This window comes from Haemorhous mexicanus, chromosome 11 (genome assembly GCF_027477595.1).
Source record: "Haemorhous mexicanus isolate bHaeMex1 chromosome 11, bHaeMex1.pri, whole genome shotgun sequence".
NCBI classification, from domain to species: Eukaryota; Metazoa; Chordata; class Aves; order Passeriformes; family Fringillidae; genus Haemorhous; species Haemorhous mexicanus.
Window position 1 is genome coordinate 5,029,965 of NC_082351.1, and position 27,563 is coordinate 5,057,527.

At 44.4% G+C, this 27,563-nt stretch overlaps 1 protein-coding gene across 4 annotated transcripts; it reads left to right on the forward strand.

The window, feature by feature from the left end:
- Window positions 1-11,549: 11,549 nt before the first annotated feature.
- RAB43 (RAB43, member RAS oncogene family) lies at window positions 11,550-27,552 on the forward strand. 4 transcript variants are annotated; one of them, XM_059856109.1, is made up of 3 exons: window positions 11,550-11,843; window positions 19,920-20,321; window positions 20,383-20,850. In XM_059856109.1, exons 1-3 carry the CDS (start codon window positions 11,634-11,636, stop codon window positions 20,395-20,397), a joined length of 627 nt encoding a protein of 208 aa, XP_059712092.1. In that variant the 5' UTR covers window positions 11,550-11,633; the 3' UTR covers window positions 20,398-20,850. The 4 variants fall into 4 exon arrangements, with proteins under 4 accessions (XP_059712092.1, XP_059712093.1, XP_059712091.1 ...); XM_059856110.1 differs by having other exon boundaries at window positions 20,503-20,850; XM_059856108.1 differs by lacking the exons at window positions 19,920-20,321; window positions 20,383-20,850 and adding exons at window positions 20,863-21,040; window positions 22,338-27,552 and having other exon boundaries at window positions 11,565-11,843.
- Window positions 27,553-27,563: the final 11 nt, after the last annotated feature.

The window sequence follows — 27,563 nt, forward strand, 5'->3', positions numbered from 1 at the left end:
TGGATGCTTATTGAACATTCCTATTGACCCAAATTTGATCTCTTCCATGATTCTAAATATTTCTGATTAAATTTCTAAGATATTTCCTGAACTTGTCCTCTGGAGATAATTTTAGAATATTTCCCCTGCACTGAGCTTTTCAATGTTTTAAAAGATAACCACCATTCTGTAAGAATGCAGAATATTACAGTAGAAATGCACTCTGCCATCTCCCATGGAACTTCCTACATGACATTGTTTGTTTCCCAAAAATTACATAAATCATTCCCACTAAAAGTTTATTACTCTCTGCTGTACCTATAAAATAGATATGCATGGAATAGTGAACTGCTTTACTACATGGCTTCAACAGTACAAGTATTTTTTGAATGAGCAATTAGTGAACATTTCTGCATTCACCAATCAACACACCAAGTAAAATACCCAGAGTACAGGAAAAAAAATTGAGAGAACTTTTCTGTCCTTAACATTTCTGCTTACACCAACCAACACATCAAATAAAATGCACAGAATACACAGGATACACAGGAATTAAATAATTGAGAGAACTTTTCTGTCCTTATAAAAGGAAAGAGGAGGGAATCTCTTCCACGGCAGTAGTTCACATTCTACCAAAACAGCCTTGCATTTATAACTTTTCATCCATTTGGGTTTTATCTGGGAAAAAACCCTCTGCAAAAGGGACAGCTGGAACTAACTGAGGGTCAAAAGCAACACTCAGTGTTTATCTGGCAGGGCCACTGTGTCATGCTTAGCCACACACTCCATCAAACTGCATAAATAACACCACAGCTGCTAACAACGTGCAAAGGCAGGAAAATGCATCAGCTATCAAAATGAAACACGCAGGCAGCACTCCCAAAATGGGTCTGGAACACCCCAGGAACTGTCACTGCATCCTGCCTGCAAGGGGCAAACTGGTGGCTGGATCTGCTTGAACAGTCTGGGAACACAGGTGTGACTGCTGGGATGATTAAAATAAAATAAAATAAAATAAAATAAAATAAAATAAAATAAAATAAAATAAAATAATAAAATAAAATAAAATAAAATAAAATAAAATAAAATAAAATAAAATAAAATAAAATAAAATAAAATAAAATAAAATAAAATAAAATAAAGGTTTGCTTCCACAGTGGGCAGGACAAGTCATCAGGGTCAGCATTATTGACCAGAACCTCACAGTAGCACACAGCGAAGGTTTGTGTGAACAGCAATTCTGGTGAACTGTAATTCTGTATACTGAAACTCAGTTAAGGTGAGGGATATTTGCAGGTTTCATTAATTAAATAGCACAGTCTGTGAATCACCTTTTTGCCTGTAAATTCTCTGTATTTTGTTAACACTGGAGCAAACAGCATTGCTCAAGCTGAACTGTCCAGCTTCCTGCTTGCCTTCTGCCAGGCTTTAGTTAGAGTTTATTCCAGGTTTGAGCTCATGCAGCAGGGCAGTTTGCAAGGCTCCATCATCACAAAACTCTGCTTTCCTTTCTGCTACAGGGCCACCCTCCTGACAGAACGTGATTATTGTGATTAATATGATTATTAATGTGCTAACAGCCAGCTCTGGAGCTCCCTGGAACACAAGGCAGCTCATTCCCTAAGAACCACCCTGCCTCAGCTCAGAGCAGGCTGAATAAAACAGCCCAGCTCTGTCCTATGAAATAAAACAGCCCCAGCTCTGCCCAAGATAATAAAACAGCCCAGCTCTGCCCAGTGGAATAAAACTGGCTCTGCCCAGGGGAATAAAACATCCCAGCCAATGAATTAAAACAGCCCAGCTCTGCCCAGGGGAATAAAACAGCCCCAGCTCTGCCCAATGGAATAAAACATCCCAGCTCTGCCCAGTGGAATAAAACTGGCTCTGCCCAATGGGGTAAATCATCCCAGCTCTGCCCAGTGAAATAAAACATCCCAGCTCTGCCCAATGAAATAAAACAGCCCCAACTCTGGCCAGTGAAATAAAACAGCCCCAACTCTGCTCAATGGAATAAAAGTGGCTCTGCCCCATGGAATAAACCAGCCCAGCTCTGCCCCAGGCAATAGCAGTGGCTCTGCCCTGTGGAGCCCAGCTCTCTGGCTTTGCAGCACTGATGTGGCTCCTCTGGGTGCAGCCACTCTGGGGCTGACTGCTGCAGTCAGCTACAGATAACTCTTTTCTGCACCAGGACTGAAAGAATTGAAGCACTTCTGCTCGTTTATAAGACAGAAGGATTTCCAAATCCAGAAAGAAAGCAACAGCACCATTGCCCTGGGCAGCAGCAGCTGCTGGGGCCACTGGAGCTCCTGGGAAAGCACAGCAGGAGCAGTGGAGCCTGAGGAGGAGCTGCCCAAAAGGTGCCAAGGGTGGAGCTGAGCAAGTGGGAAAAACAGAGGCATTGCCATGGACACTTGATATTCCTGCTTTTTTATATGTTTTTTATTTTATTTTTATTTTTAGTAGGAAATACCTTCCTCCTGCCTGGACAGGGCAGTGGCAACTGCCAGCAGCTCCAATCCAAGTGGCAGTGCCAGGGAGGGCTGGGCACCTGGACAGTGCAGGAGGTGGCATGGCTTGGGGAATGGAGCCAGCTCGAGCCCTCCTGCCCTGGCAGGAGCAGCTGCTTGCCACAGAGGGGCAAAAGTGCATGCCTGTGATGCAAGTTATTTTAGAAAAGATGCTTACTCAGAGTAAAATTGCAATATTTTCACTAAAATGTACCTACCACTGGTGTGGGGTCACTGAATTTGCATGATTTCTGCCCTGTCCCATGCTCTAAGGATGTTGGTATTTTAAGAACATCCATTTCTCATGTGTTTCAAATCCCACGTCCTGCAGGTGAAGGGTAAAAGATGAATGAGACCCAAGTGCACTTGACAGCTTTTCTTTTTCAGGAAGAATTCTGAAAACAGCTTTTTGTTTTACCCATGCTTTGAGACCCACCCCAGCCTTTCCCAGCAGCTCTGGGCAGCTCCATGACGTGGACATGTGGCATTTTTCTGTTCTGACTCTCTTCTCTTAAGTGTCAGTGAGTGTAGGAAGAAGATTTTAATTTATACATCTCCATGGGCTCACACTCATATGTAACCTGAGAGGATTTTGACTGCAAACCTGTCCTAAGGTTTGCTCAGCAGCCTGGGTTGAATCAATTCACAATAAATTCATACCAGAGACCAAGCACAGCTTTGCTCTCAGGAACAAAATACATTGCAAAGTTGACCAGCTTGTTCTGCATTTATCATTTGGCTAAGTGGCTGTGAATTTAAGGGTTCAGATTTAGTGCTCCCTTTCAAAGAATTTAACTACACAGAAAATGAGTAATACAAAGTAAAATATTTCTTTCTGTTCAGTTAAACCCCTGCTAAGCCATAAGAGAGATGTCACATAATGACAATAATTTTCCATTTTATTTGCACACCTTCTGCTTGCACTGACCAGATATGGAACTGCATTAAAAACTACCAGAATAACTCATCCAATAAAAAGAGAAAAACTCACCCAAGAAAAAGTTTCAAACAGCAGAAAACCAAGACTTTTCCTAGCCTAATAATACAGGAAAAAATAGGGATTCCCTCAGGTGAACAGGAAATTTCTCCTATTTCTGAACTAGAAAACACAAACTGTAAGAACTAAACACTAATTCAATGTACAAAACACACCCTGAATGCAGTGAAATGGGCTCTTGGCTGGTGTGTGCTGCCACTCTTGTATTCTAAATTAATTAGCCAATACACATTCATTCTCATGCTGATTTATGTTTAAATGCACTGTTTGGGAAATTATTAAAATAGAATTTGAGGCTTCATAAAACTGCTGTTCTTCCTGGATTCCTAAGGCCCACACACTAGCATGTTATGATTTATACCTGAATTACAGGATTTTAGTTTCACTGCCAACAGATGAAATATTAACAATTCCCACCTAATGACTCCTTTGATGGTGCTAAGTTTACTGTGATGCTTAGCAGTGCTAAGTTTATTTATCTTAATGCCTTTTCTCTCCAGAGCACAAAACCATTTCCCAAAGTGCTGCAGCTCTGTCGCTGGAACCCACGAAAATATTTTGCCATTAGGTTGGCTCCACTGAAATTCAGAGGACACTCAATAATGGGTGTGTGACAACAAATTGCTCCAGTTGCATAATGGCCACATGGCTGCTATTTATACTGAGCTCCTTCCCAGGGGCACTGTGCTCCTGCCATGGCCTCTCCAGTGCCTTCCCCAGCAGCACTTCCCAGTGTTCATCCCAGTGATGTCACAGCCACTGCCTGACCTGGCATCTTCATTTTAGCCAAAAGAAATGTTGGCATTTAGAATTTTGCTCAGATTTCATTTGGCTTGGCTAGTCTGACCAGCAAGCATCCAGTTCTCTGATGCAACCAGCAACCCAGATTTATTAAAATTGAATGGTGCTGGTCTGCATCAAGACATTCCCTGGGAAAACTGGACTGAAACCTCTTCCCTCAGAATACTACTAAGGAATAGGGCTACAGAAATACAGAGCATTCATCTTAGTCCAAGGGGAAAAAATTCAAATGAGGCCTTTTCTTAAATGACCTTGATCTCTAGGGAAGGGAGTGTCAGCAGGGATGGATTGCAGCCTCCCTTTTCTCCTTGAATCATCTCTCTTGTGTCCTCTTCAGGGGTCAAAAGGGTTTTACCTCCTAACTAATAATTTATTTTTTGACAAGGATTTATAGATTGCCTCTTACAGCCATGGAGAAGGACTCTGGAACCTGACACATCCAAATAAAATCGACCTTTGCAACCCTCTCCCATCAGCAGCAGGGCAAAGCAGAGGAAGTCTGGCAATGGCCACACCACCACAGGCTGCCCTCCCGACAGCAGAGCATTTAGAACTGAGGGTATTTTGATTTCCCTGAGTTTGCAGGGACACTGCAAAACCCAGTAATGTAATGTTCAGGTGCACTTATCAAAAGCTGGATTAGGGAAAAACAGAAACTAAACCAGCAGCAGTTACAGCCTGAAGGGACAGTGTGGCCGGACAGTGCCCAGGCACAAGGGACCTGGGGGTACTTGTAAGAGCTGAAATGAGGGATGTGGGACTCCAGGCAGCTCTCCAAAATGCAGTTTATTGTATCCAAAATGCAGTTTATTCCATCCAAGACGCTGCAGCAGCCCAGGGTGGTGGGTGACAGAGCTGTGCCCACAGCTGTCAGCTCCAGCTGCAGGCAGGCCTGGACACCCTTTGGTTTGGTTACAGTGCATTCTGTACTTTTCTTTGCTGAGCATCTTCATAGAGTAGAACCAATCCATACCTGAACTATCACCTACAGCCCATCATACCTGCTGTAATTCCCACATTCATGGCACTGCTCTCCAGTCACTCACAGCCAGTACATCACAGTTTAAGCCAGAAGTTGTTTTTCAGTTTTCTTGCAGTGGAAAATTCTGAGCCCTTTTTTCTCCTTGCCATATTTGTGCCTTGTTTGCCTGTGCTCTCTTCCTGCTTGGTAAAAACATCTTCTTGTTTGAGGTGGGTTTATCCTTTGCTCTGAGCCATAAAACCCCTTCTCACTAACACAGCCTTTGCCTCCTTGGTTATTCAGTAAGAATGGCTCAGCAATTCTTTTCTTCTGTACCAAAACTTGCTTCCATCTCTATTTCTTCATCAGACTCTACATTCAAAAATCTTTCTGCCAAGCACACACGGCTGTGAGACTTTCTTGTCAAACTTTCATCCTTCCCAACAGGTGCTGGTGACAGCAGGCTGGACATGAGCCAGCAGTGTGCCCTGGTGGCCAAGAAGGCCAAGGGCTCCTGGCCTGGATCAGGAATGGTGTGGCCAGCAGGAGAAGGGAGGTCATTGGCACTGGTGGGGTCACACCTGGAGTGCTGTGCCCAGCTCTGGCCCCTCCAGTTGGGAAGGACCTTGGGACACTGAGCACATCCACAGGGGGCAACGAGGCTGGAGAGGGGCTGGGAACACAAACCCTGAGAGGAACCCCTGAGGGAGCTGGGGGTGCTCAGCCTGGAGAAAAGGAGGCTCAGAGGTGCCCCCATCACTCTCACAGCTCCTGAAAGGTGCCTGTGCTCAGCTGGGGCTGGGCTCTGTCTCCAGCAGCACTGACAGAACCAGAGCTCACAGCCTCAGGCTGTGCCAAGGGAAATACAGGTTGGAAATATTTCCTGCAGGAAAAAGTTTTCACAGAAAGGTGATAAAGTTCTGGAATGGCTGCCCGGGGAGGTGGTGCTGTCCCCATCCCTGGGTGTGTTTAACAAAGCCTGGATGTGGCACTGGGGGCCAGGGCTCAGTTGAGGTGTTGGGGCTGGGTTGGACTCGATGGTCTTGAAGGTCTCTTCCAACCCAGTCACTCTGTGAATTCTGTGAATTCTGTGAATTCTGTGAAAGGAGCAAAGAAAGGACACAAATCGTGCACAGCAAAAACTCAGTCCTCCCGAAGGGATTCCTTTGCCTCCCATCACTGCTTTGTCCGACTGCTCTGAAACTGGACCAACAATGGCACCTAGTGGCTGCTGAATTCCACAGGGACAGAAATTCTCTGAAATTTGTCACCCTTTTCAAGTGATGGGCTGAGGATTTCCAAACAAGCTGCTAATTACTGCCAGCTCTTCCCAGAGTTTGCATGCAAATTTTCTGTCCTGAAGTGTCAGAAGGTGCAAGACACAAATTGTTTTCGCTTGACAGAAGCCTGGAGTTATTATAATTCTGGACTTTGTTTTCTTCACTGTGATTAATCATTTTTAGACATGCCTGGAATTTTCTGCTACTACAATTCCTAAAGTCACAGCTCAATATTTATATTGAAACTTGACTGAGGTTTTATTCCTTCTGTTCTCCCAAAGTGAAGATGAACTTTAATGTAAATCCAAATTCTACTAATACCTTTGTACTATGACTTCATCCTATCAAAGTCTGATAAAACAAAAAAGGAAAAAATGTATATTAAGTAGAACAAAATAAAGAAATCAAATGCCTTTGGGGGTCTTCTTCCCTACCATCCCCCTACCTAGTTGATGTCCAGCATCATAATTTTTAAAGGCCCAAATATTTTTTTATCAAGTTGTTTTAAAACAACTTGAGGTCCCTCAGCAATCTGTACCAGGGAGAATTACCATCAAAAAAATCCAACTATTGTGAAAACATCAGGGATCCCAAACAGACACAAGGAGAATGAAAACCCAGATTTTAGGATGTCTGATAAAAAGAATAAAGAGCCAGCAGACCCTGCAGATTTCCAGGTGTTTCTTTACTGAGCCTTTAGCACTTTGTGCAGTATTTCATGGTCATACAGCCTCAGGCCAGCTGGTAAACCCCAGTTCATGTGCACCCTGCTGCTCTGTGGGACTGGCTGCACTGGAAACACCAGGCAGGAATCCTGGGGGGTGCAAATGCTGCTAAAGGTACCCAAAAACTCCCTGACTGTACTCCTGAAGGTGCAGCTCCAGCCAAGATGATGCAGGTCCCCAAGGAGCTCAGAGAACTGCACAGATACCCAAGACAAGGGGGCTGGCTGGGAGGATTGGCCAAATAAACCAGAGGGTTTGGTCTCATCAGCCACTCTTTGGTGTCTGAGACTGACTTCCAGCTGGGTTTAAGGAATCAGTTCTGCAATTGGCATGGCTGTGGAGTGGTGTGTGTGTCCTCATGCCCCCTGAGATAAAACCCCTGCAATGACTGCCTTTGATCCTCTACAGAGCACAGACCAGGAGAAAAGGAGGGGTGATAAAAGCCTGAAGAAGCCAAGCAGAGGAGGATTTGCACTTCATTCATTCAGAAGATGATTCAGCTGTGTATGTGAATGCAGCATTTCAAACGACAGAGGCCAGTCTCCACAACTGAGTCATCTGAAAGGAACTGGAAATAGCTGATGGTTTCTAATATTCAAAATGCCTAACTTGGAAAACTTCATGAATCCAATTACATTTTTTTTGTTCTCCACAGCTTGTTCTGGAACTTGGCTGATAACAAAGGCAGCACCCACACAGGGCAAGGAGCACATCACACGTGACAAAGTCACACACGCTGCTGAGCAGCTGCAGAACAAAAACTATTTCACTGCTGGGAGTCACCATGAGGGAGACATTTTCAATTTTCCTCATAGCAAGGCTTAGAGGAGTACTCAGTACAAAGCCTTGGCTGGAGAAGTTTTGGACACCGAATTCATCCCTGTTTATTTGTCAGTGATTTCCTTATACCTCAATGGTTCTGCTGCCACCCGTGCTACTACAGAAAAAGGACACCAGGCCGAGGGAAAATAGCTGCTAGAATAGGTTTAAATGACATCACTTTCTGAGATTCCAGGAGTCCTTCAAGGGCAGGGACCACTGCTGCTCAGAAGAACCAAGGGTTAAGGGTGGAGGAGAGCACAGAAGGAAAATCCCACTGCAACAAGGTGGGACTTCCCAACTGAACCCAGTTCTCGGCATCACCCTAAAGAGCATCTCTGTCCATGTGCTGCTCCCCACCTCCTGCTCACACACAACACAAACATGGCAAGGAGAGGCTGCCAGCAGGGATTCCTGTACAGCAGGAATATCTCTTCCCTGGTGATGGGCTTCAAAACACCCATGCATTCATTTAACGCCCTTTGGGGGTTAAAAGCTCTACACCCCATCCACAAAGAGGACAAAATGTTGCCTCTCCTGTAAACATAAACACTCAGGTACTCTCCTCAAGAAGGAAAGCTCAAAATATTAAAACTATTATTAGATTAGTACAAGAGCAGCTTGCTCTCAGAAACTCAAGAGTCACAGAGCATGTATAATTTAATGTGCACAAGTAAGAATTTATGCATCAAATCTGTGGGGCTATGTCAGGTAATGCTGAGTGTGGGAACATGGTTTTATTACTTTAAAAAAAAACCCAACCAAAGAAGTAGGTTTCTGCATATATATATATATATATATATATATATATATATACACACTTGCATATATTTTATATATTATATTTATTATAAAAGGTGATCTTTCAATACTTAACAAATAGTTCTCTTTAAAAAGAAATTACAATATATCACTACTTTTGTTGTCTGAAAGAACTCAGCCCATTCCAGCTGAGTCAGCTGTAAAATCAGCAGGCCATAAAATTATATCAAGAACTGCAGATGCTTAAACATTCTCTTAACCAAAATCCAACCAGGGAAAGGCTGTAGCACAAAAGGAGCATTACCACATCAAACATCATGCCTGCATTGTAAATACAAAATGTTGAAATTTGCTGGAAAATTTCTCTTGGAACACAGCATGAATAATGTGCCCACCAAGCCATAACTCAAGTCATCTTGGTTTTCATGAGCAATTTTGGTGATTGTTCTACATCCCCAGTGGGAATGAATGTTTGCTACTGCAGAGAATTCAGTAAATTCACTGTGTCCTCACAGAGCTTTCTTGGAGCCCCTGCCCTTGGCTCCTTCTCCAGTGCTGCAGGAGAGTGGGGAACAGATTTCAGGATCTCCCTAAAATCTGTGTTTTTTCTGTTTCATCTGAGATCACTGTAGATGATTATTTAGAAGATCAGAACTGAATTAATTTCCCTTTAAACTTCAAGTCTCCAGCAGCTGCTTTGAACCAGCCCTACTCCCCAAATACAATGTGGAAATTGCCAACAGCCTTCCCCTGCACCCAGGGCTCTGCAGCTCAGTTCGGTGGAGGTGAAATTTCACTTCCCCTGTGGAACAGAGAGAACAGGAAACTGTGACCAAGGCCAGTTTTGGGGGGTTTCTCCCAGGTTTTCATACTGTTTTCCAGGTATTGCTAGAGTGGTACTAGGTCAGAGACTGCTACAGAGTGTTTGTAGCACTCTCTACTCTTCTCTGAGGAACCACTCTCAAATACAGCCAGATACAAATTGGAATTGACTCAAACCCATTTTGTTTTTCCTGTTTTACCTTTGCATGAAAGAGCTGTTAACCCCAGCTGTTAATCTGGGGATTAATCAAAAAACCAAATATTTTAACACTCAGACCACTACTCACAGCTTTCACAGTGTGAAAGAGCTCATCACAGATCCCTCAAGCAAGCCCAACAATATAATGTGACAATTTGTGGGTTTTGTTTGAGGAGTTCTTTATTTTAAAAGCAGTTAAAGGCTCATGATGACAAGCAGCAACAATAACAGCTAATAGAAAAATATTTGGAATGATCTCTAGCAAGGATAATGCAATAGTTGATTTAAAATTATCTTCACAAAAATAGCACCTTTATTTTTACATTAAAATAACGGGATACAATGAGTTATGAATATTAAAGATTGGCAACTCTAGCAATGCTTCCTCCTAACAAGCCTAAGTGTTTTTCTCAGCTCTGAAAATATAATTAGCATGAAAGCATACACACAGTGATGTCTTATTATCTCTTTAACACCTTTTCTGTCCTGGCTGGTCCACATCCAAGGATGCAGTGTCCTGCAGGAACAGAAAGCCTTTGGTCCGGCCTGACTGAGGACTCAAACCTCTGCTCTTGGCTGGAAAGCAACCATGGATCACCAAAAAATATATCCAGACCTGAAAAGGAATAATCGTGGAGCCACCCAAAAATAGATTGAGTTCAGAGGCAATTCAAGCCAAGCTGGCCTGGTTGGCTGTGCTGGCTCAGAGATAACCAGGTTGCCTTCCTCCTGCACAACTATCTACAGGACAATTTAATTCTCACTCCTTGCCATAAAAGAGCTACATGTCACAGTTTTATAACCTGAAACGATGAGGATGGAATTTAGCTGATCTTCGGTAGAAAGAACAGAATGACAAAACGTGACTTTAGTCAATCTCATTTTTATAAGCATCTTGATTTTCCACATAACCTAAAGGAGAGTTTTGCTTTGCAGATAACCCAGATAGCAGTAAAAACAAGTAATTCCAGACTCTTGAAATATTTTTATCTCAAAACACAGAAGCAGTGTGTGATGTAATGGTCACACACATCCATGTGCACGTCAGACACGTCGCTGGATGTTAAGAGCTGCAAAGCCGTCTCTCATCCTCACAGGACCTCGTAAGGGTGAGAAACCATAGCCCTGAGCCTTGGCGTGTGCCTGTGGAAACAATCCATACCCAGCGCAGACCGGAGAGCGAGCCTGGCAAGCCAGCTGCGCTTCCTGCAGGCTGAGCGGCGGCGGCACCCGTTTATTTCTGGAAAAGGAATACACAAAACCAGCAGAACGCAACACAAAACGTGTCACTGCGGCGAGGATGCGGCCACACGGCCGGTGCGGATCCTCTGCCCGGGCAGCGCCGGACGGCTCGGCAGCCCCGCGGGGCCGCTGCCGCCTGTGGGCCGCACGGCACGGCCGGGGGCGCTGGCACCGCCACACGCCGGGGACCTGCGGCCGGAACGGAACGGGCGTGCCGGGGCGGCGACAGAGCCCGGGGCGGCGACAGAGCCCGGGGCGGCGACAGAGCCCGGGGCGGCGACAGAGCCCCGCTCGGTGACCGATCCCGGCACGGAGCCCTCACAGCCCGGCCGCGGGCGGAGCCGGGCGGAGCGGGGCGGGCCGGGCAGGGGCGGTCCCGGCGCGGTCCCGGAGCCGGGCGGAGCGGGGCGGGCCGGGCAGGGGCGGTCCCGGAGTGGATCCGGGCCGGGCAGGCGCGGTCCCGGAGCCGGGCGGAGCGGGGCGGGCCGGGCCGGGCAGGGGCGCAGAGCCGGCTGCCCTCGGCCGCAGCGCGCCCCGCCATGCCCGGAGTGGCCGCGCTGGGCGCCGGCCCCGACCCCGAGGAGAGCTACGACTTCCTCTTCAAGCTGGTGCTGATCGGCGACGCCAGCGTGGGCAAGACCTGCCTGGTGCAGCGCTTCAAGACCGGGGCCTTCTCCGAGCGCCAGGGCAGCACCATCGGCGTGGACTTCACCATGAAGAGCCTGGAGATCCAGGGCAAGCGGGTGAAGGTGAGCGGCGCTGGGCCCGCGGGGCTCGCTCCGGGCCGCCATCCCCGGCTGCCCGCAGGGACCCGGACGGGCCGGGCGGCTCCGAGCGCGCCCAGGGCCGGGCCGGGCCGGGCCGGTTCCGCCGAGAGCCGGGGCAAGCCCTGGCTCAGCCCGCCTGCGGCAGCCCCAGCTGCACCCCTCTCTGCTCAGGCTTCTTTCTGGTGTGTTTACAAGGCAGAAGAAAGCTCAGCTGGACTGCCGTGCTTCCAGAAAGAGATGTGGAACTGGCAGATTGAGAGAAGATTCTTAAATTAGGCGTGCTATTATCTTAAGACACTGTTTACAGGGTGTCACAGGAAGTGCTGTTTTCACGGTTCTTCTTTGTAGAACCATTAAACTCTAAATTTGACATCTGCTTTTTTTTTTTTTTTTTTTTTTTTTTTTTTTTTTGGTTATGCTGGAGGAAATCAGCTGGTTGTTAGGGTTAGAAAGAGCCCAAGACAGGTACCCCGTGGATCTGTCCTCAGATTCTCAGTGGCACAGATTCCCTGCAACTGTTCTCACCCTCTGAGCACAGGAGTGCAAGTCAACAGTGGGGAGAAAATGTTTAAAGCATCTGTGATTTATGGTAGATGCTTTAAACTGGGATCAGTCCCTTCAGCAGCCCCTCCAGAGTGGGGTCCTGCAGCTATCCTTACCCCCAGTTAGACTAAAAAGCATTTAATTCAGTCACTGCCTGGAGGAAGATGATGGAATTGTAAAGCTTGTGGTAACATACAAACACAGTGATGCAGTTAAGTTTTGGCCTGTGTTTGCCAGAGTAGGTGTCAAAGTCCTCTGTTGCTTTTTTCTTATAAATTAACTTCGGTGAGCAGAATATTAAGGTGAGAAAGTTGTAGAAAACAAAAACGAAGGCTGGCATTTTTTAGGGAAAGAGAGGGATTAGCAGTTCCATAGCCATACCCTGCAGCAGTGTTTATTTCCTTGTTAGTGTCCCACCTTTCCCTGTCACGTCTGGCCGAGGAGCTGAAGAGCAAACTCAGGTTTTCTGTTTGAGCTGTTGGTGCCTCTCCCACACTTCTGGCAAGTGAGGAGTGGGGCTTCTCCTTGAAGGTGGAAACCTGCCTCTGTTTAAGTGCTGGGCACTAGAAAGTGACAGATGTGTCTGTTCCTGGTGCCAGGGACTTCAGGAATGCCCCAAATCAGCCAAACTTCCCAGGTGTGCTTTTTCATATTGTCACTGCTTACACCTGGGTATTCCAGGATTAGGAGCCTGGCTGTAACAAAACCTGGGTGTTATTTCTAAGTGTTTTACAAAAAACAAGGCAGAAAGTTCAAGGTCTTGAAGCTTTCTTTTGTTTTGGGCTGTTCTGTACTTCCACTTAGAAAAAAATGAGGAATGCAGATATTGAAGAAGACTATTTTAAGTATTACTTTAGGGAAATGATTCCAACACTTGCTTTTTTACCTTACAGATACTTTTGTCAGCTGCTGGGTCAGGGACACAGCCTGAATATGAAAGCATTTGCTTGGAGGTTTTTTTTTTTGTTTGGTCAGTTAAGATGTGGGGGATGTGTGAAGTTTAAATCAGATTTTTTCCAGTTGGATTGAGATTTCAGAGCAGCCCATCTAACCTGGGTTAGGTTTGCTCAGTGTGCTCTTGGAAACAGGAAATAAGGAAGCATTTCCTTGCACTTTTTGGAGCTCCCTCACACTTGCACTTCTTGCCTCACAAAAGTAGGCCAGGTAGTTGTCTGCTGCTTTGGTTCTGGTAGGGGTTTATGCCACTCTAGACAGTATTGTTTTCTATTTAGCAAATGGTGCAGGAATGAGACAATTCCTGGTTTTGTAATGTTTTAGAGGCTCATCTTAAGAAATTCCTTCTAAACAAAGTGTCTACAAAAACTTGTCCCCCCTCCCCAGTGGCCTGAACTTCATTTTTAGTCTGGCTAGGGGTAGTACTGCAACCCAACAACACCTATTTTGAGATTGAAACAACCAATTTAAGGTGAAATATGTCCCTTTCTGTTTCAAACTTCAGATGTTCCTGTCACAGTTACGTAACATTTCTGAAACATTTGGAACCCAAGGATTTTAGGTCTCCCTTTCTTTTGATGTGGGGTTGTTTTTGGTGGTTTTTTTGGATAAGGGAAAAGATGCATGTTGGAATGCTGAAGGTTAAGGCGCTGCAAATAACTTTTTTTTTTAATTATTTATGAAACTTGAGGCTTTCCTTGCACCTTGCAGCTGTGTTCTTTCAGGTGTCTCACCTGAAAGTGTGTGGAGTTCCACACACTGCTGGAGCTGACTAAACTTCATATAGAAGGAGATCAGCTTTGTGAAATGTCTGCAGGCTGTCTTCATTTACAGAAATGTTCTAGTACGTGCTGTTTGAAACTGTGGCATGCTGCTTTCTCTAAAAGCCATCCTGCCTGGCTGGCTCAATCCTAGAGTGCAAACTGCAGTGCCTAAAAGTTGGTCTTGTTAATCACTTAATGCATAGTGATTGAAGTCCTATTGATAAAATAATTATGTGTTCTTTGAGTGATGGAAAAAAATCTGGCAAACAGAACAAAAACGTTTTATAACTGTTATGTCACTGTAAGAAAAGATATTTATAAAATGCTGGAACCAACATTTTACATAATGATAGGCAAGGACATTCCTAAGTCCAAGTCCATAAATCACGGTTAGTAAGAACAAAAGTCTTTTTCTTTTGATGAATTACCTCCTGTGAGCTAATTAATTGCCTTTAGTGCCTACTTTATGTTGTCATTTCATACTGTTTTACATAAAGTGTTTTTTCCTCTATGCCACAGTTTTTCTCCCTCAGTATAACTTTCAGAAAGTAGCAGGAGAGAAGAACAGTTGCAAACACATTCCTTTTACAACAAATACTTCTTTATTTGAAGAAGTGCTTAAATGAAGAAGTACCATTGCACTTTTCCATTTACAGGCTTTTTCAGCCCATATGTTATCAAGATTATTGGCTTTGATTCAGGCCTCGTGGCTGTGAACTGCATTTCTTTCAGAATGGCCCAAAATATATTTTGTGTCATGATCTGGCCAAATTGCCAGTAATACAGAGTTGTGACTTGTTAAGTGTCCTGTCTCCTCACTGGGGATTTAATGACTTTGCTGCACAGATAAAAGCAGAGCTATTGGAAGCAATATTCTTTGATATCCAGAGGAAAATTTAGCTCTCTGTCAACTCATTTGGCACTCATAACCTGCAGCAAGTGGGAATACTGTGTTCCCAAAAAAGAGGGATTCCTCGTTCTCTGAAAATTGTGTAGGGAAACATTTGAATGGGGCAGTTTATCCTGCCTGCTCTGTCTGTGAATATCACTTTAAACTGAAATACAGTGCCACAGAGATGTTGCTTTTGGCAGAAACTGCCTGGATTAAGTTGCAAGGCTGTTTTCAGTAAATGTTTTTAGGAGCAAGTGTTGTGATTTGCCAGCCTACAGGAATGTATGTTATTGTTTGCCATTTGAAATGACAGGATTCAGACACAGTTGGTTAAGAGTCATTTAGCATAGTCTTTAGGTCCAGTTTCACTGCTGGAAAATTTTATGGAATATTGCTGCAAAAGTGACATTTCTATTTTTGTAAAGCAAGGTATCAGCTGGAGGATGCACTTAGCCATTATTTATGCTGCTCCACAAGCAAAAGCACACTTGAACTCCTGTGGTACTTTAGAAGAATCAGGAAAGTACTTAATAAATTATGTAGGAAGTAAGGGAGGGAGAAATTATTTACTGTGTCTTGGGGCCATCTGTTAAGCATTAACCTTTGATAAAGAATATGTTGATCAATGCAGGAACAGCCACATTGGCCCAGTTGATAATGGTCATTTGCTGTGCTCTTTGGCCAACCTGCCACTCACCATCTTCAGCATTTTCTCTGTCCCTCTAGCTCAAAATCTGCTTTCTGTTAGCCTGAGCAGACATCCCAGAATGATCTCCCAGGGAACCTCCATGAATTTTACCACCTTCTGTTTTTCTTCTTCCATCCAGTTGAAACACTCCTTGTCCCAGATTTTTTCTGGTGTCTCTCCCTGTCCTTTATGTGCCACCATGAGGAGTGTGGCTGTCCAAAAAATTCCAAGCTAAGAGGAGATCAAAATACCCAGCTTTTGTGAGTAAATGAGTATTCAGTGGTGAAACAATTAACATTTGTGAGTAAATGAGTATTCAGTGGTGAAACAATTAACATTTGTGAGTAAATGAGTATTCAGTGGTGAAACAATTAGTGAAACAATGAGAAAGGTGGCTCCTTTCTTTTGCCATATTCCTTTTGAACAAGGAGTATTTATTCCCTGTTCTCTGCTGTTCCTAGCAGTGGTCCCCCTGCCACCAATCTCTGATTTCATAGGTGTTTCTAATTAGTAGTTTCAAACGAATTCAGCACAATTCTCCAGCAATCCAAACTTCTTTCTGCCTTTCTTACGCCAAAGGAGTTGCCAAAGTAATTACAGAATCAGGAACAGCTTTCAAAGGTCACTGAGTGACAGACATGGCTACTATCATGTTATTTACAAAGCTGAAGCACTTAAATCAAGGAAATAATAAAGTGTTAAGTATTATTAATAAGCATTAATTAAGCATTAATTATTAGTATTATTTAATTATTAGTATTATTTAATTATTAAAACAATAACTTTTATTAGTTAAATTTTATTAAAACTATATTTATCTTAATGAATATTCAAAATTAATAATAATTATTATGTCATTTACAACATACATCATACCCTTGTACAGTACAAAAGAATATGTGAGCATATCTTTTTTAGTAACCTGTGGCTAGTACAGTTCTTTTGGTATTTAACTTTTAATTAAACTGAGGGACTTTGGAATGAGAAACACTAAGACTACTTTTTTTTTTCCCCAAAGAGTTTTCAATTGCTATTTTTTATCAAGAGTTATGTTCTTGTAAAAACAGTTTAACAGAAATCATATATAAAACTTTTACTAACTTTTCACAGTTAAAGTTATAGTTGTGATTGGTATTTTTTTACAGTTGTCATGGTTCTTTTTCAGTAGAAATTCTGTGACATTTATCTCTGTAGATTTGCTGGAGAAGATAGTGTTTACTTAGGATCAGAAATGGTATTTTTGTAATTACTTAAATTATATTTTTAACTGTGTATCAGACTGATTAATGTTACATGAAGATATATTTCTCAGAATTTTCTAAAGATGCTGTCAAGCAAACTAGCTGTATTTTTCCTTTAGAAATACAACTTGCTTTACAGTAAGTGATCTGGTTCATAACACCTCCTTGCTGTGTCAGTAGTGTGTATTCTTAATGCTGGAAGACATTTTTCAAATTACAAACTATATGTGACCAGACAAGGTTTTCAAGCTTCCAAACTGGAGGGGGAATTGTTCTTAGCTCAATCACTCTGCACTTTTATTTACATCACAGGAAAAGTGTGAGCTAAAACAATTTTTCTTAATTCAAGTGTTTCCAGTTTGCCTGTGTGCACAGAATCCCTCAGGCCCTTCCCAAGAGTTGGGTAATCATCATTAGCCTTTTCTAGCACTTGACCTGATCAGGTACTGAGATTTAACAAACACAAAGGGCTGGTGAGAGACCTGAGTGCAGAGATCAGCCATAAACCTGCCCCCAGTTTCCTGCTCCCTGCTAATTGCTGCTGACTGCTCTGAACCATTATCAGTGTCATTAATAATCAGTGCTTTGTGGTTTTCTGAGTCCATTACAGTCCTTCCCCTGCTCTGAGAAGTCCTTTTTGCTGGGATTGATTCCCTTCCAGCTGTACATAGATCAGCTGGGTCTGAATGCTTGCTTAGCACAGGAAATGAGATCTTATCAGCACAGCCTCTTCCAGAAGGAAATTTGCTGCTCAAAAATGCAGCAGAGTCAGAAGATACAAAGAAAACACTACTGTGCAAAAGAAATAAAAGGAAAAATGGTTCCATATTATTTGGTATAAAATAGCTCTGGCACATGGTGTTAGCTTGTTGACAACACTTCAGAAAAAGGAAGTTCAGAGAGAGGGGAAACCATAAATAAAAGGTCCATGCTATGGGAGGACTCAAAACCCCAGTAATATTTGCTTATGTCCTTTTTCAGTGGAGATGCAGAATATAAGGAATGGCACAAAAAGACAGGCAGTGGTCTCCCATTTATCACTTGGATAAATGTGAAATGTGAGAAGTGAAAGTGCAACAGAACATAAATTTTTAGAAGGAAGTTCTTTCATTTCAGTGTGACTATATATTGAAGCCAAGAGCTCTGGAAGATTCAGAAAGGATTAGAGATTTATACTGAGGATGAGAACATCCACAGTTACTTCAGATTAACAGATCCTGGAATATAAGCCATCATGTTCCAGGACATCAGACAACCTATAAAACAATGGAATTTATTAAGAAATTCCCTATGAGCAGCATACTGTGTTTGTCCACACTGAATTATTTGGTTTCTTCCTCTGGAAGGACATCTAGTACTGGCAACTCAAACTCTGATACCAAACTCATAATTCTTATGCTGCTGGATTTAGGCAAAAGTATGGAAACCAAGCATTTCTTCTTCCTGGGCAGTTGTAATGTGTGTTTTACACCCAGAAAAGGACAGGTGATGAGACTGACAGATCCTTCACTGTCTTTATTGAGACCTAGGATTGCTGGCACTTCATTTACACACTCTTTTATCTATATTCTTTTAAGTGTCTGCTATTTCCTTCTAAAGCAGCCTCAGTGCTCTCAGATTATGTGACCACATCCTGCTCCCTTTGTTCCTGCCCTGCAGAACTGGCAGAGCCACACATGGTGTGGTGGCCAAAACCCACCTGTAGTGTCAGTGACACGCTGGGTGGCCTTGGCTGCAGGCTGGCACCCTGTTCTGCTGCCAAGGGTGACAGAGGGCAGGGCACACCGGAGAGTTCCAAAATCTGGCACAGGAGGAGCTTGCTGTCAGAAACCAGGGTCCCAACTGATGCAGCTACAAACTCTGAGCAGCCAAGTTCTCAGCATAGATTACATATATATATATGTATGTAGTTATTATATATATGTCTGTATCAAAGATCTTAAGCATATGTTCTTGTCCTTAGATCATGTACAAAAGGCTAGATAAACTCAGGGGTACAATGCATTGCATATACAGGAGATTTGGATCAAGTCCTCTGCTTTGGCTGAGGAGAGCAGCTGCTGTGTGTCACTGTGTGTCACTGTGTGTCACTGTAGCAATGTTTCTGAACCACTTAGGCTGCAGCGTACACCAGCCATCCCCTTTGTAACTGTTCTTACCAGAATTTTCTCAGGGCCCTCTGGAATTCATCAAGGTTACTAGGACATAACTGTGCTAAAATAGTAAAGAAGCTAAGAAATTGAATTCCAAGACCACAAGAAAGAGCTGGCAGAGAGTTGTGAGCCACCTGGATTGTGACCAGTGCCATCTTCTGAGAGGTGCCCGCAGAGCACGTGGACAGGCAAAGGCACCGATAGGAAACGAGTGCTCAGTGTGTGCAGCAGGGCTGGAATCTATCACAGAGTGCATCATGTAAACAATAAATGGCTTCTGCCTAATCACAGGGGTCAGGTGTCCAGGAGTGCTGAGTTCCCCATGTGTCACTGTGTGTCCCTGTGTGTCCCTGTGTGTGTGGTTATTCATTGTTGTGGTGTTGTGAGGGTCCCCGGGACCAGGTGAGAGATGAATCTGACTCCATATTTCTTAGAAGGCTGATATTATGTTGTTATATTGTATTTATTCTGTTATATTTATTATATTATATGAAAATGATATACTAAAGGTGCACTAAAAAAAGAGAAAGGAGACATCAGAAGGCTGGAAAAGAATGATAATAAAAACCTGTGACTGACCACAGTCCTGATGCAGCTGGACTGAGATTGGTCATTCATTAAAAATAATTCACATGAGACCAATCAAAGATGCACCTGTTGGTGAGCAACCTCCAAGCCACATTCCAAGCAATCAGATAATTATTGTTTACATTTCTTTTCTGAGGCTTCTCAGCTTCTCAGGAGAAAAGTCCTGGAGAAGGGATTTTTCATAAAATATGACAGTGACATGTGTGCTGTGTGTGACCCTGCTGTGTCACCTCAGCTGCAGATCTGGGACACTACGGGCCAGGAATGCTGCAGGTTGTCCCTGTGTGTCCCTGTGTGTCCATGTATGTTGTGTGTGTCACTGTATGTCCCTGTGTGTCCCCCTGTGTGTCCAGGTGTGCTGTGTGTGACCCTGCTGTGTCCGTGTGTGTCCCTGTGTGCTGTGTGTGACCCTGCTGTGTCCCTGTGTGTCCAGGTGTGCTGTGTGCGACCCTGCTGTGTCCCTGTGTGTCCCTGTATGTCTGGGTGTGCTGTGTGTGACCCTGCTGTGTCACCTCAGCTGCAGATCTGGGACACTACGGGCCAGGAGTGCTGCAGGTTGTCCCTGTGTGTGTCCCTGTGTGTCCATGTATGTTGTGTGTGTCACTGTATGTCCCTGTGTGTCCCCCTGTGTGTCCGGGTGTGCCGTGTGTGACCCTGCTGTGTCCCTGTGTGACCCTGCTGTGTCCGTGTGTGTCCAGGTGTGCTGTGTGTGACCCTGCTGTGTCCCTGTGTGTCCAGGTGTGCTGTGTGTGACCCTGCTGTGTCCCTGTGTGTCCAGGTGTGCTGTGTGTGACCCTGCTGTGTCCCTGTGTGTCCAGGTGTGCTGTGTGTGACCCTGCTGTGTCCCTGTGTGTCCAGGTGTGCCGTGTGTGACCCTGCTGTGTCCCTGTGTGTCCGGGTGTGCTGTGTGTGACCCTGCTGTGTCCCTGCTGTGTCCGGGTGTGCTGTGTGTGACCCTGCTGTGTCCCTGTGTGTCCGGGTGTGCTGTGTGTGACCCTGCTGTGTCCCTGTGTGTCCGGGTGTGCTGTGTGTGACCCTGCTGTGTCCCTGTGTGTCCCTCTGTGCCGTGTGTGACCCTGCTGTGTCCCTGTGTGTCCCTGTGTGCTGTGTGTGACCCTGCTGTGTCCCTGTGTGTCCCTGTGTGCCGTGTGTGACCCTGCTGTGTCTCCCAGCTGCAGATCTGGGACACAGCAGGCCAGGAGCGCTTCAGGACCATCACACAGAGTTACTACCGCAGCGCCAACGGGGCCATCCTGGCCTATGACATCAGCAAGAGGGGCTCCTTCCTGTCCATCCCTCGCTGGATCGAGGATGTCAGGAAGTATGCTGGCTCCAACATCGTGCAGCTGCTGATTGGTGAGTAGGGAATGCCAGTGCTTGTGCAGTAGGGCCTCAGGTTTTGGTTTTGCTTGGAGTTAAGGTGTGTGCAATAACCCGACTGGGAGTTTTACCAGAAGAACTGATTCACTGGAGCAGAGGTGTTTTGCTTTGGTTGCCTTCTGTTAAGGAGTAGACAGCTTTGAATCCTTTGCATCTCATTTAATGGAGAACTGGGATGCCCAGGATTTCCCAGTTCTGCAGCACAACTGCTGTGGAGTCCCTTCCCAAACCTTCCCTTCCCTTCCCTTCCCTTCCCTTCCCTTCCCTTCCCTTCCCTTCCCTTCCCTTCCCTTCCCTTCCCTTCCCTTCCCTTCCCTTCCCTTCCCTTCCCTTCCCTTCCCTTCCCTTCCCTTCCCTTCCCTTCCCTTCCCTTCCCTTCCCGAACCTTCCCGAACCTTCCCGAACCTTCCCGAACCTTCCCGAACCTTCCCGAACCTTCCCGAACCTTCCCGAACCTTCCCGAACCTTCCCTTCCCGAACCTTCCCTTCCCGAACCTTCCCTTCCCGAACCTTCCCGAACCTTCCCTTCCCTTCCCGAACCTTCCCTTCCCTTCCCTTCCCGAACCTTCCCTTCCCTTCCCGAACCTTCCCGAACCTTCCCTTCCCTTCCCGAACCTTCCCTTCCCGAACCTTCCCTTCCCTTCCCGAACCTTCCCTTCCCAAACCTTCCCTTCCCGAACCTTCCCGAACCTTCCCGAACCTTCCCTTCCCTTCCCTTTCCCTTCCCTTCCCTTCCCAAACCTTCCCATGTGTTTTGGCGAGTTGGAGCACACACCCACTTGAGCAGACATGGAATTCTGGAAGGACTTTGGGGCAGTCAGAGTTTGTCAGTTCTTTGCTAGAAGTTCTGCTTTCCAGCCCAAGTGTTTTGGACTCAGATGTGGCTCTGGGGGTCTGTAGAGCTGCTAATACAAGAGCAGTGCCATTCTGGATTTCCCTAGGAATCAGCAGACAGCTGCTGTTTTCACAGAATGGTTTTAACTTCAATTTCTAGCCTGTTCCCTTCTGTTAGGGTCTACAGGCACCACTCTTCAGTTCCTTTTCCTGTTCTTTATGGGTAATACAGAAATACAGGTTGGAAAGGGCTGGGGAGATTATCCAGTCCAGGCTCCTGCTCACAGCAAGGCCAGAGTCAGGCTGGTCAGGGCCTTTTCAGTCACATTTTGAAAATCTAAGGAATGGAAATTCTTCAGCTTCCTTGGGCAGCCCCAGCCCCTCCTGCCAAGCACAAACAAGCAGTTACAAATCCCTCTGTTGTTCCCTTCCCTTCCAGGAAACAAGTCTGACCTAAGTGACCTTAGAGAGGTTCAGCTGGAAGAAGCTCAGAGCCTGGCTGAACATTATGACAACATCATCTGTGCCATAGAGACCTCAGCAAAGGACTCCAGCAACGTCGAGGAGGCCTTTGTGAAGATGGCCACAGAGCTGATGATGAGGCATGGAGGGCCCATGTTCAGTGAGAAAAACACTGACAGCATCAAGCTTGACAGCAAAGACGTTGTGGAAGGCTGGGGGTGTGGTTGCTGATAAGCTCTAGCTGATATCCCTAACTTTACTGGAATTTAGATGGTGCTTCACCCTAATGCTGAGTAGCATGGTAGCCATATTCTTCTCCTCCTCCTCCTCCTCCTGTGAAACCAGCAATTTTGTAGAAGTTAGACACAATCCTGTTTGCTTTGGTGTCTTATTTTTAAAAAGGGACTTTGGAGAGGTGGTCCTCTGAAAAACTTACTCAACATTTGTCCCCACGGTTTTATTTTCTGTAACCTTCATAAGAGTTACAAAAAATGGAGGAAATTACTTTGAACTTGGTATTTTGGGGTGGGAAGACATTTGGCTGGGGAAGAGACTGATGCAGTCCCAAAGGTCTGAGCATTTAGCATGGGGCTGGTGGCAAAGGAGGTCACTTTTGGAATAGGCAGTCTTGACAGCATCTCTTCAAATGCTCAGCACTGCAGGAGTGACCAGGAAGTGTCAGTGTCGTTGATAATGGGATTTCAAGGGCCAGAATAGCCAAGATTTTGATTACAGGACCAAATAGCAGCCACCTGTCCTAGGACATATGGATTACTAGTTGCTGTTGGAGCAGGCCCAGGTTGGGGAGCTTCTCTCAGGTTTTGTTGTCATTTGAAGTTTTAACAGAAAGCAAAACCAACCTGAGCACTGTCACTGCACCGGGGTGCTGATTTAAAGCAGCCTTGAGGAGAGGGGAGATGCGTTTCATTTGCCTGTTGTTTGCACAGTGATAGCTCCTCTTTCCAGGTGGAAGCATCACTGAGACTTTGCTCTCAGGTCTCATCATTTCATTCCACAACTCACGCCCTGCACCACTGGAAACAGGAACTGGAGAAACCTTGACCTGACTGTAGCCAAGATCTCTTGCCATGTGCCTGATGGTCAAGCATAGGGTTCATTCTGGTCAGGCATTTGGTGTTACATTACCAGAGTGCATCAGTGGCATAAGTGGGTTTGATTTTTTTTTAATTTGTTTTGTTTTTTAAACCATCTCTTTAAAAACTGCACGGGCATATAATGGGAAAGAAGACCTCAGAATAGCTGAGAACTGCATGATTGCAACCTCTTGGTTGTGAGAGACCAGTGTCTTTTTGAGTGATTCCCTCCCAGCTTTGTACCCAAATGTTCCCCTCTCCCTGTCACAAGTTACCAGTTGCTTTTCATTTCTTTAAAACACTCAGCAGGAAAAATATTTCATAGTGAATCAAAAGTCTACATGAAGTAAAATAGATTTCATGATGCAGCTCTGTGGAGTCCCTTGTAGATGGAGCTGAGGTACTGATGGATTCCTCTGCAGTTTCACTCTCAGGCACCTTACAAAAGTGGATTTGCAAAGAGAGTAGGAGCAGCAATATTTTAAACTCTGCAGATAAAGCAGAGGTGTTCAGGTGTGACAAGGGAATTTTTCAATCTGATAATTGGAAGGAGTCACTTTCAAGAAGCACCATTTGAAGGGAATGTCTTGTCTCTTTGAAAAATCCAGGTACAAAAGGACTGGAATTGTTTTGCTATGAGGGCTGCACCAGTCATCCAACATATCCAGTGTCATGAGAATTAGGAAGATTTAGGAAAGGGCTAATGGATACCAATTTTAATCCTATTCATCTTCCTGAAGCAAATGTTGAATCATTCTCTGCTCTTCCTGTTTTTTGAAACTGTGAGATAGATAACTGAGGAGTAATGTGTGCTTTGTAGCCTGTTTGCTTCTGTCTAAGGGGTTAGTTTTCAAATTTTATAGTTGAGAGAATGAAAAGGCCTTAAATTTTTCAACTAGTATAATTTTCACAATTCTGGTGTTTTCTGCAGAAGGGCAGGCTGAGCTGCAGTACTTGGTAGTGGTTTTGGATGGTTTTCCAAAATATTCCTGCTTCCAAAGAGAGTGGGCAATAAATGCCCAGTTAGACAGTTGGGAATTTGAAACTGGGAATGGGAAGGAAAATGGGAATTTTCCAAACCCTGGGGGTGCTGGTGTATTCCCTGTGTTCTGCTCTCAGGAGAAGCTGTGAAGGCAGTCCCAGCTAAAACTGCAGGTGGCTGCTTTTCCTGCTGGTGAGGTCCTTCAGGCACAGAATATTTGCAGACATTTGGCTTTCCCATTCCAGTTTGTACCTGTAGGTCATGGTCTTGCAGTTCTGCTGGAGCAGGGACCCCCAGATGAGCTCAGCCCCCACTTCCTGCAGCATTAGTGCCAAATTTCTGACTGCTGGGAAAAACCCATTTGCATTTAAGAGCAGTATTGCTACTTCTCAGACTGAAATCCATAGTTTACATAGCAACTCATCTTAAAACTGGAACAAGAAGCAAACTGAACATAAATCCTGCTTCCAGTGCAGCCAGTGAATGATTGTGTTTTTACAGTAGATGAAGAACTGAGGAATTACTGATCCATTTTCTTCATTTTGAGGTTTGTTTAGTGAATAAGTAGAATTAGACCAGGCACTACACTTTTCATTACAATTGGCCTGGATTTAGCTGTTAAATTAGGCTTGAAGGGTTAGGCTCTGTCTGCAGGTCAGTCTGGTTCAGTTAGAAAATGTGCAATACAGCAGAAGTGATTTGTTTGCTGTACTTTAAATGAAGGCACCAATTCCAGTTAGTTCTCAGTTTCCTGCAGAAAACTAAAACCATGGCTTTAAATCAGCTTTGTCCTTTAATTCTTGGCTCTTCTGTGTTGTAACAAGTGGAATACAAGTTTGCATGCCCTCCTAACTGAGCAAAAGAAATAGAAGAAAACTTGGGGGTTTTTTTGGGTTTTTTTTCAGAAGAAACCTGAAGCCTTGGTTGATTTTTTAGGCTGGGCTGTCAGTGGTTAAAGTTTATTTTGATTACCAAACCCTTCCTTTGTTCACTGCCCACTAGGCTGGGAGCTCCTTGACCAGAAATAAACAGAAAATGTGGAGCTTTTCAGTGCCCTGCTGGAGGCTTTATCAAACCTGGGGCTCACACACAGCTCTGGAATTCAGGCTTTAGGAATTTAGGTTGGTTCAACTCTATTAATCCTACTGAAACCAAAAGGCTACCTGGGTAGAGGGAGTGAGGAGCAATAAATCTGAGATTTATGGGTAAAGAGCTGAGTTTCACCTCTAGGGTATAAATGGGCACTGATGTACATCAAGTGAATAATTCAGTAGTGCTTGTTCAGAGTTCACAGCATAAACATTTGCCAAGAACTGTGTTTGCTGCCAGTTGAACATTAACAAGGCTGTGGTGCAGTAATTGCTTTTAAGCAGATCCCCTTGGCTGATCATGTATTTGCATTAGTATTTATCATTTCTTTTTGGCAGTACCAAAGTGTGCAAAAATATTACAAAAGCACAGGAGGGGACATTGATCTCTGCCTTGTAGCACTTGGGAGTGGAATGCAGAGGCAGATACTGAAATGAAATCATCAGCAGAATGTGGTTCCCAGGAGCCTTTGTTACCCTTTGTATTGATTTTAAGCTAATTTTATCTCCAGTTTCTCATCCAGTCCATCATCGTGGATGGAACCTGTACAAATATTTATAATTATGTAACTATAAAACCAGATGTCAGCCCAGAAACCTGCTAGCGTTTGCTTTGCAAAGCAGAATTTGAGAAAAATGAGAATAAGACCAGAGTCCTGATGATTTTCTTACTCTCACTGTACTGGCAGGCAGGTTTTTCAGGGGGAAAAATCCAATTGAAGCCCAGCTAAAACCACTAACAGCTCTCCTATTAGCTAATACTGATAGATTTCCAAGAACTTCTCCAAAAGTGGAGCTCTTGCTCCTTTTGGGTGCCTGGGCTGTCACATGTGAAAACAAGGGTTTGGGAGATTGTCCTTTGGACATGGCATGCAAACTTGTCCTGAAAACTTGAAGGCATTTTTTCAAAGTGAGCCAGGAGCTGGATTCCCCCAGCCAGGAAAGCTGCAGGCAGATGCCTCCCAGTGTCTTCAAAAGCATCTCGGTACCATTGCAGATAAAGCACAAAACTTGTGGGGAAGTGGTTTTGCACTAAAGGGAAATCATTGTCAGAGAAAAAAAAATCATTAATGTGAAAGGCAGAGCATCTTGATTATTCTGCATTTTTCATGTTCATTTCCTAGTTCAATGCTGTGCATAGGGTTTTTCCCTTTATAAATGATATTAAAATAGATAAAGCGTGAAGAGTAGTTTGATACTTGACAAAATTAATGCTTTCTTAGGAGAGTGATAATATTGATGAGGAGAATAACTTTGCTGATAGGGTTTGGTGGGGCAGTGTCAGGGATTCCCCACAGAGTTGTGTTGGCATGATGTGAGACACAAAAACCATTCCCAAAACAGGGGAAGCCAGTGGGGGACACCAGACCCTGCCCTGCATGCCAGACAGAAAACAGACACAGGCTGGTACTGAGCAGAAGGTGAATTTAGTTCTTTGTGACTGTTTTTAAAGATTTCTGTTTCAGATTTCTGATAGGCAGGTGTGCTCTGTGCTGTCAGCCAGATTTTCCCTCTCCTGTGTCTCGCTTGCTGAGATCTGCCAGGTAAAAACCCCACAAGTCCAGAGAAGGGAGCATCCCAGCCAGTCTGGCTCACACACACCTCTGGGGGGGAAGGAAAAAAATCTCTAATTCATATTGAATTCATTCACTGCATTCCAAAATTATTTGAGGGGTTTGGGTGATAACAGTGTTAAAATGGTTCTGCATTTTCTAGGACAAATCTGTTGCTTTTCAAGGTTTCTTCGAGAGATGCAGGCTGTACATTTCTAATCATCAGTAACTGTTTTGCTTTTAAACTTTCTTATCTCGATACTGACTAAATGATTTGGAATTTGAGGAGACAAGGGAGCAAGCTTGCATACTACGGTAATTTTTTATACTTTACCTTCATCTATTTATGAATTTATTATGAGAAGTATTTTTAAACATGAAACCTGCTTTTGTTGTGAATTTTAGCAAAGTAGTGGATACATTGTACTGTGTATCATTAAAAAAGGTTTAATTAAAGTAAACATTTGGCAATTCATACCTTTTGTT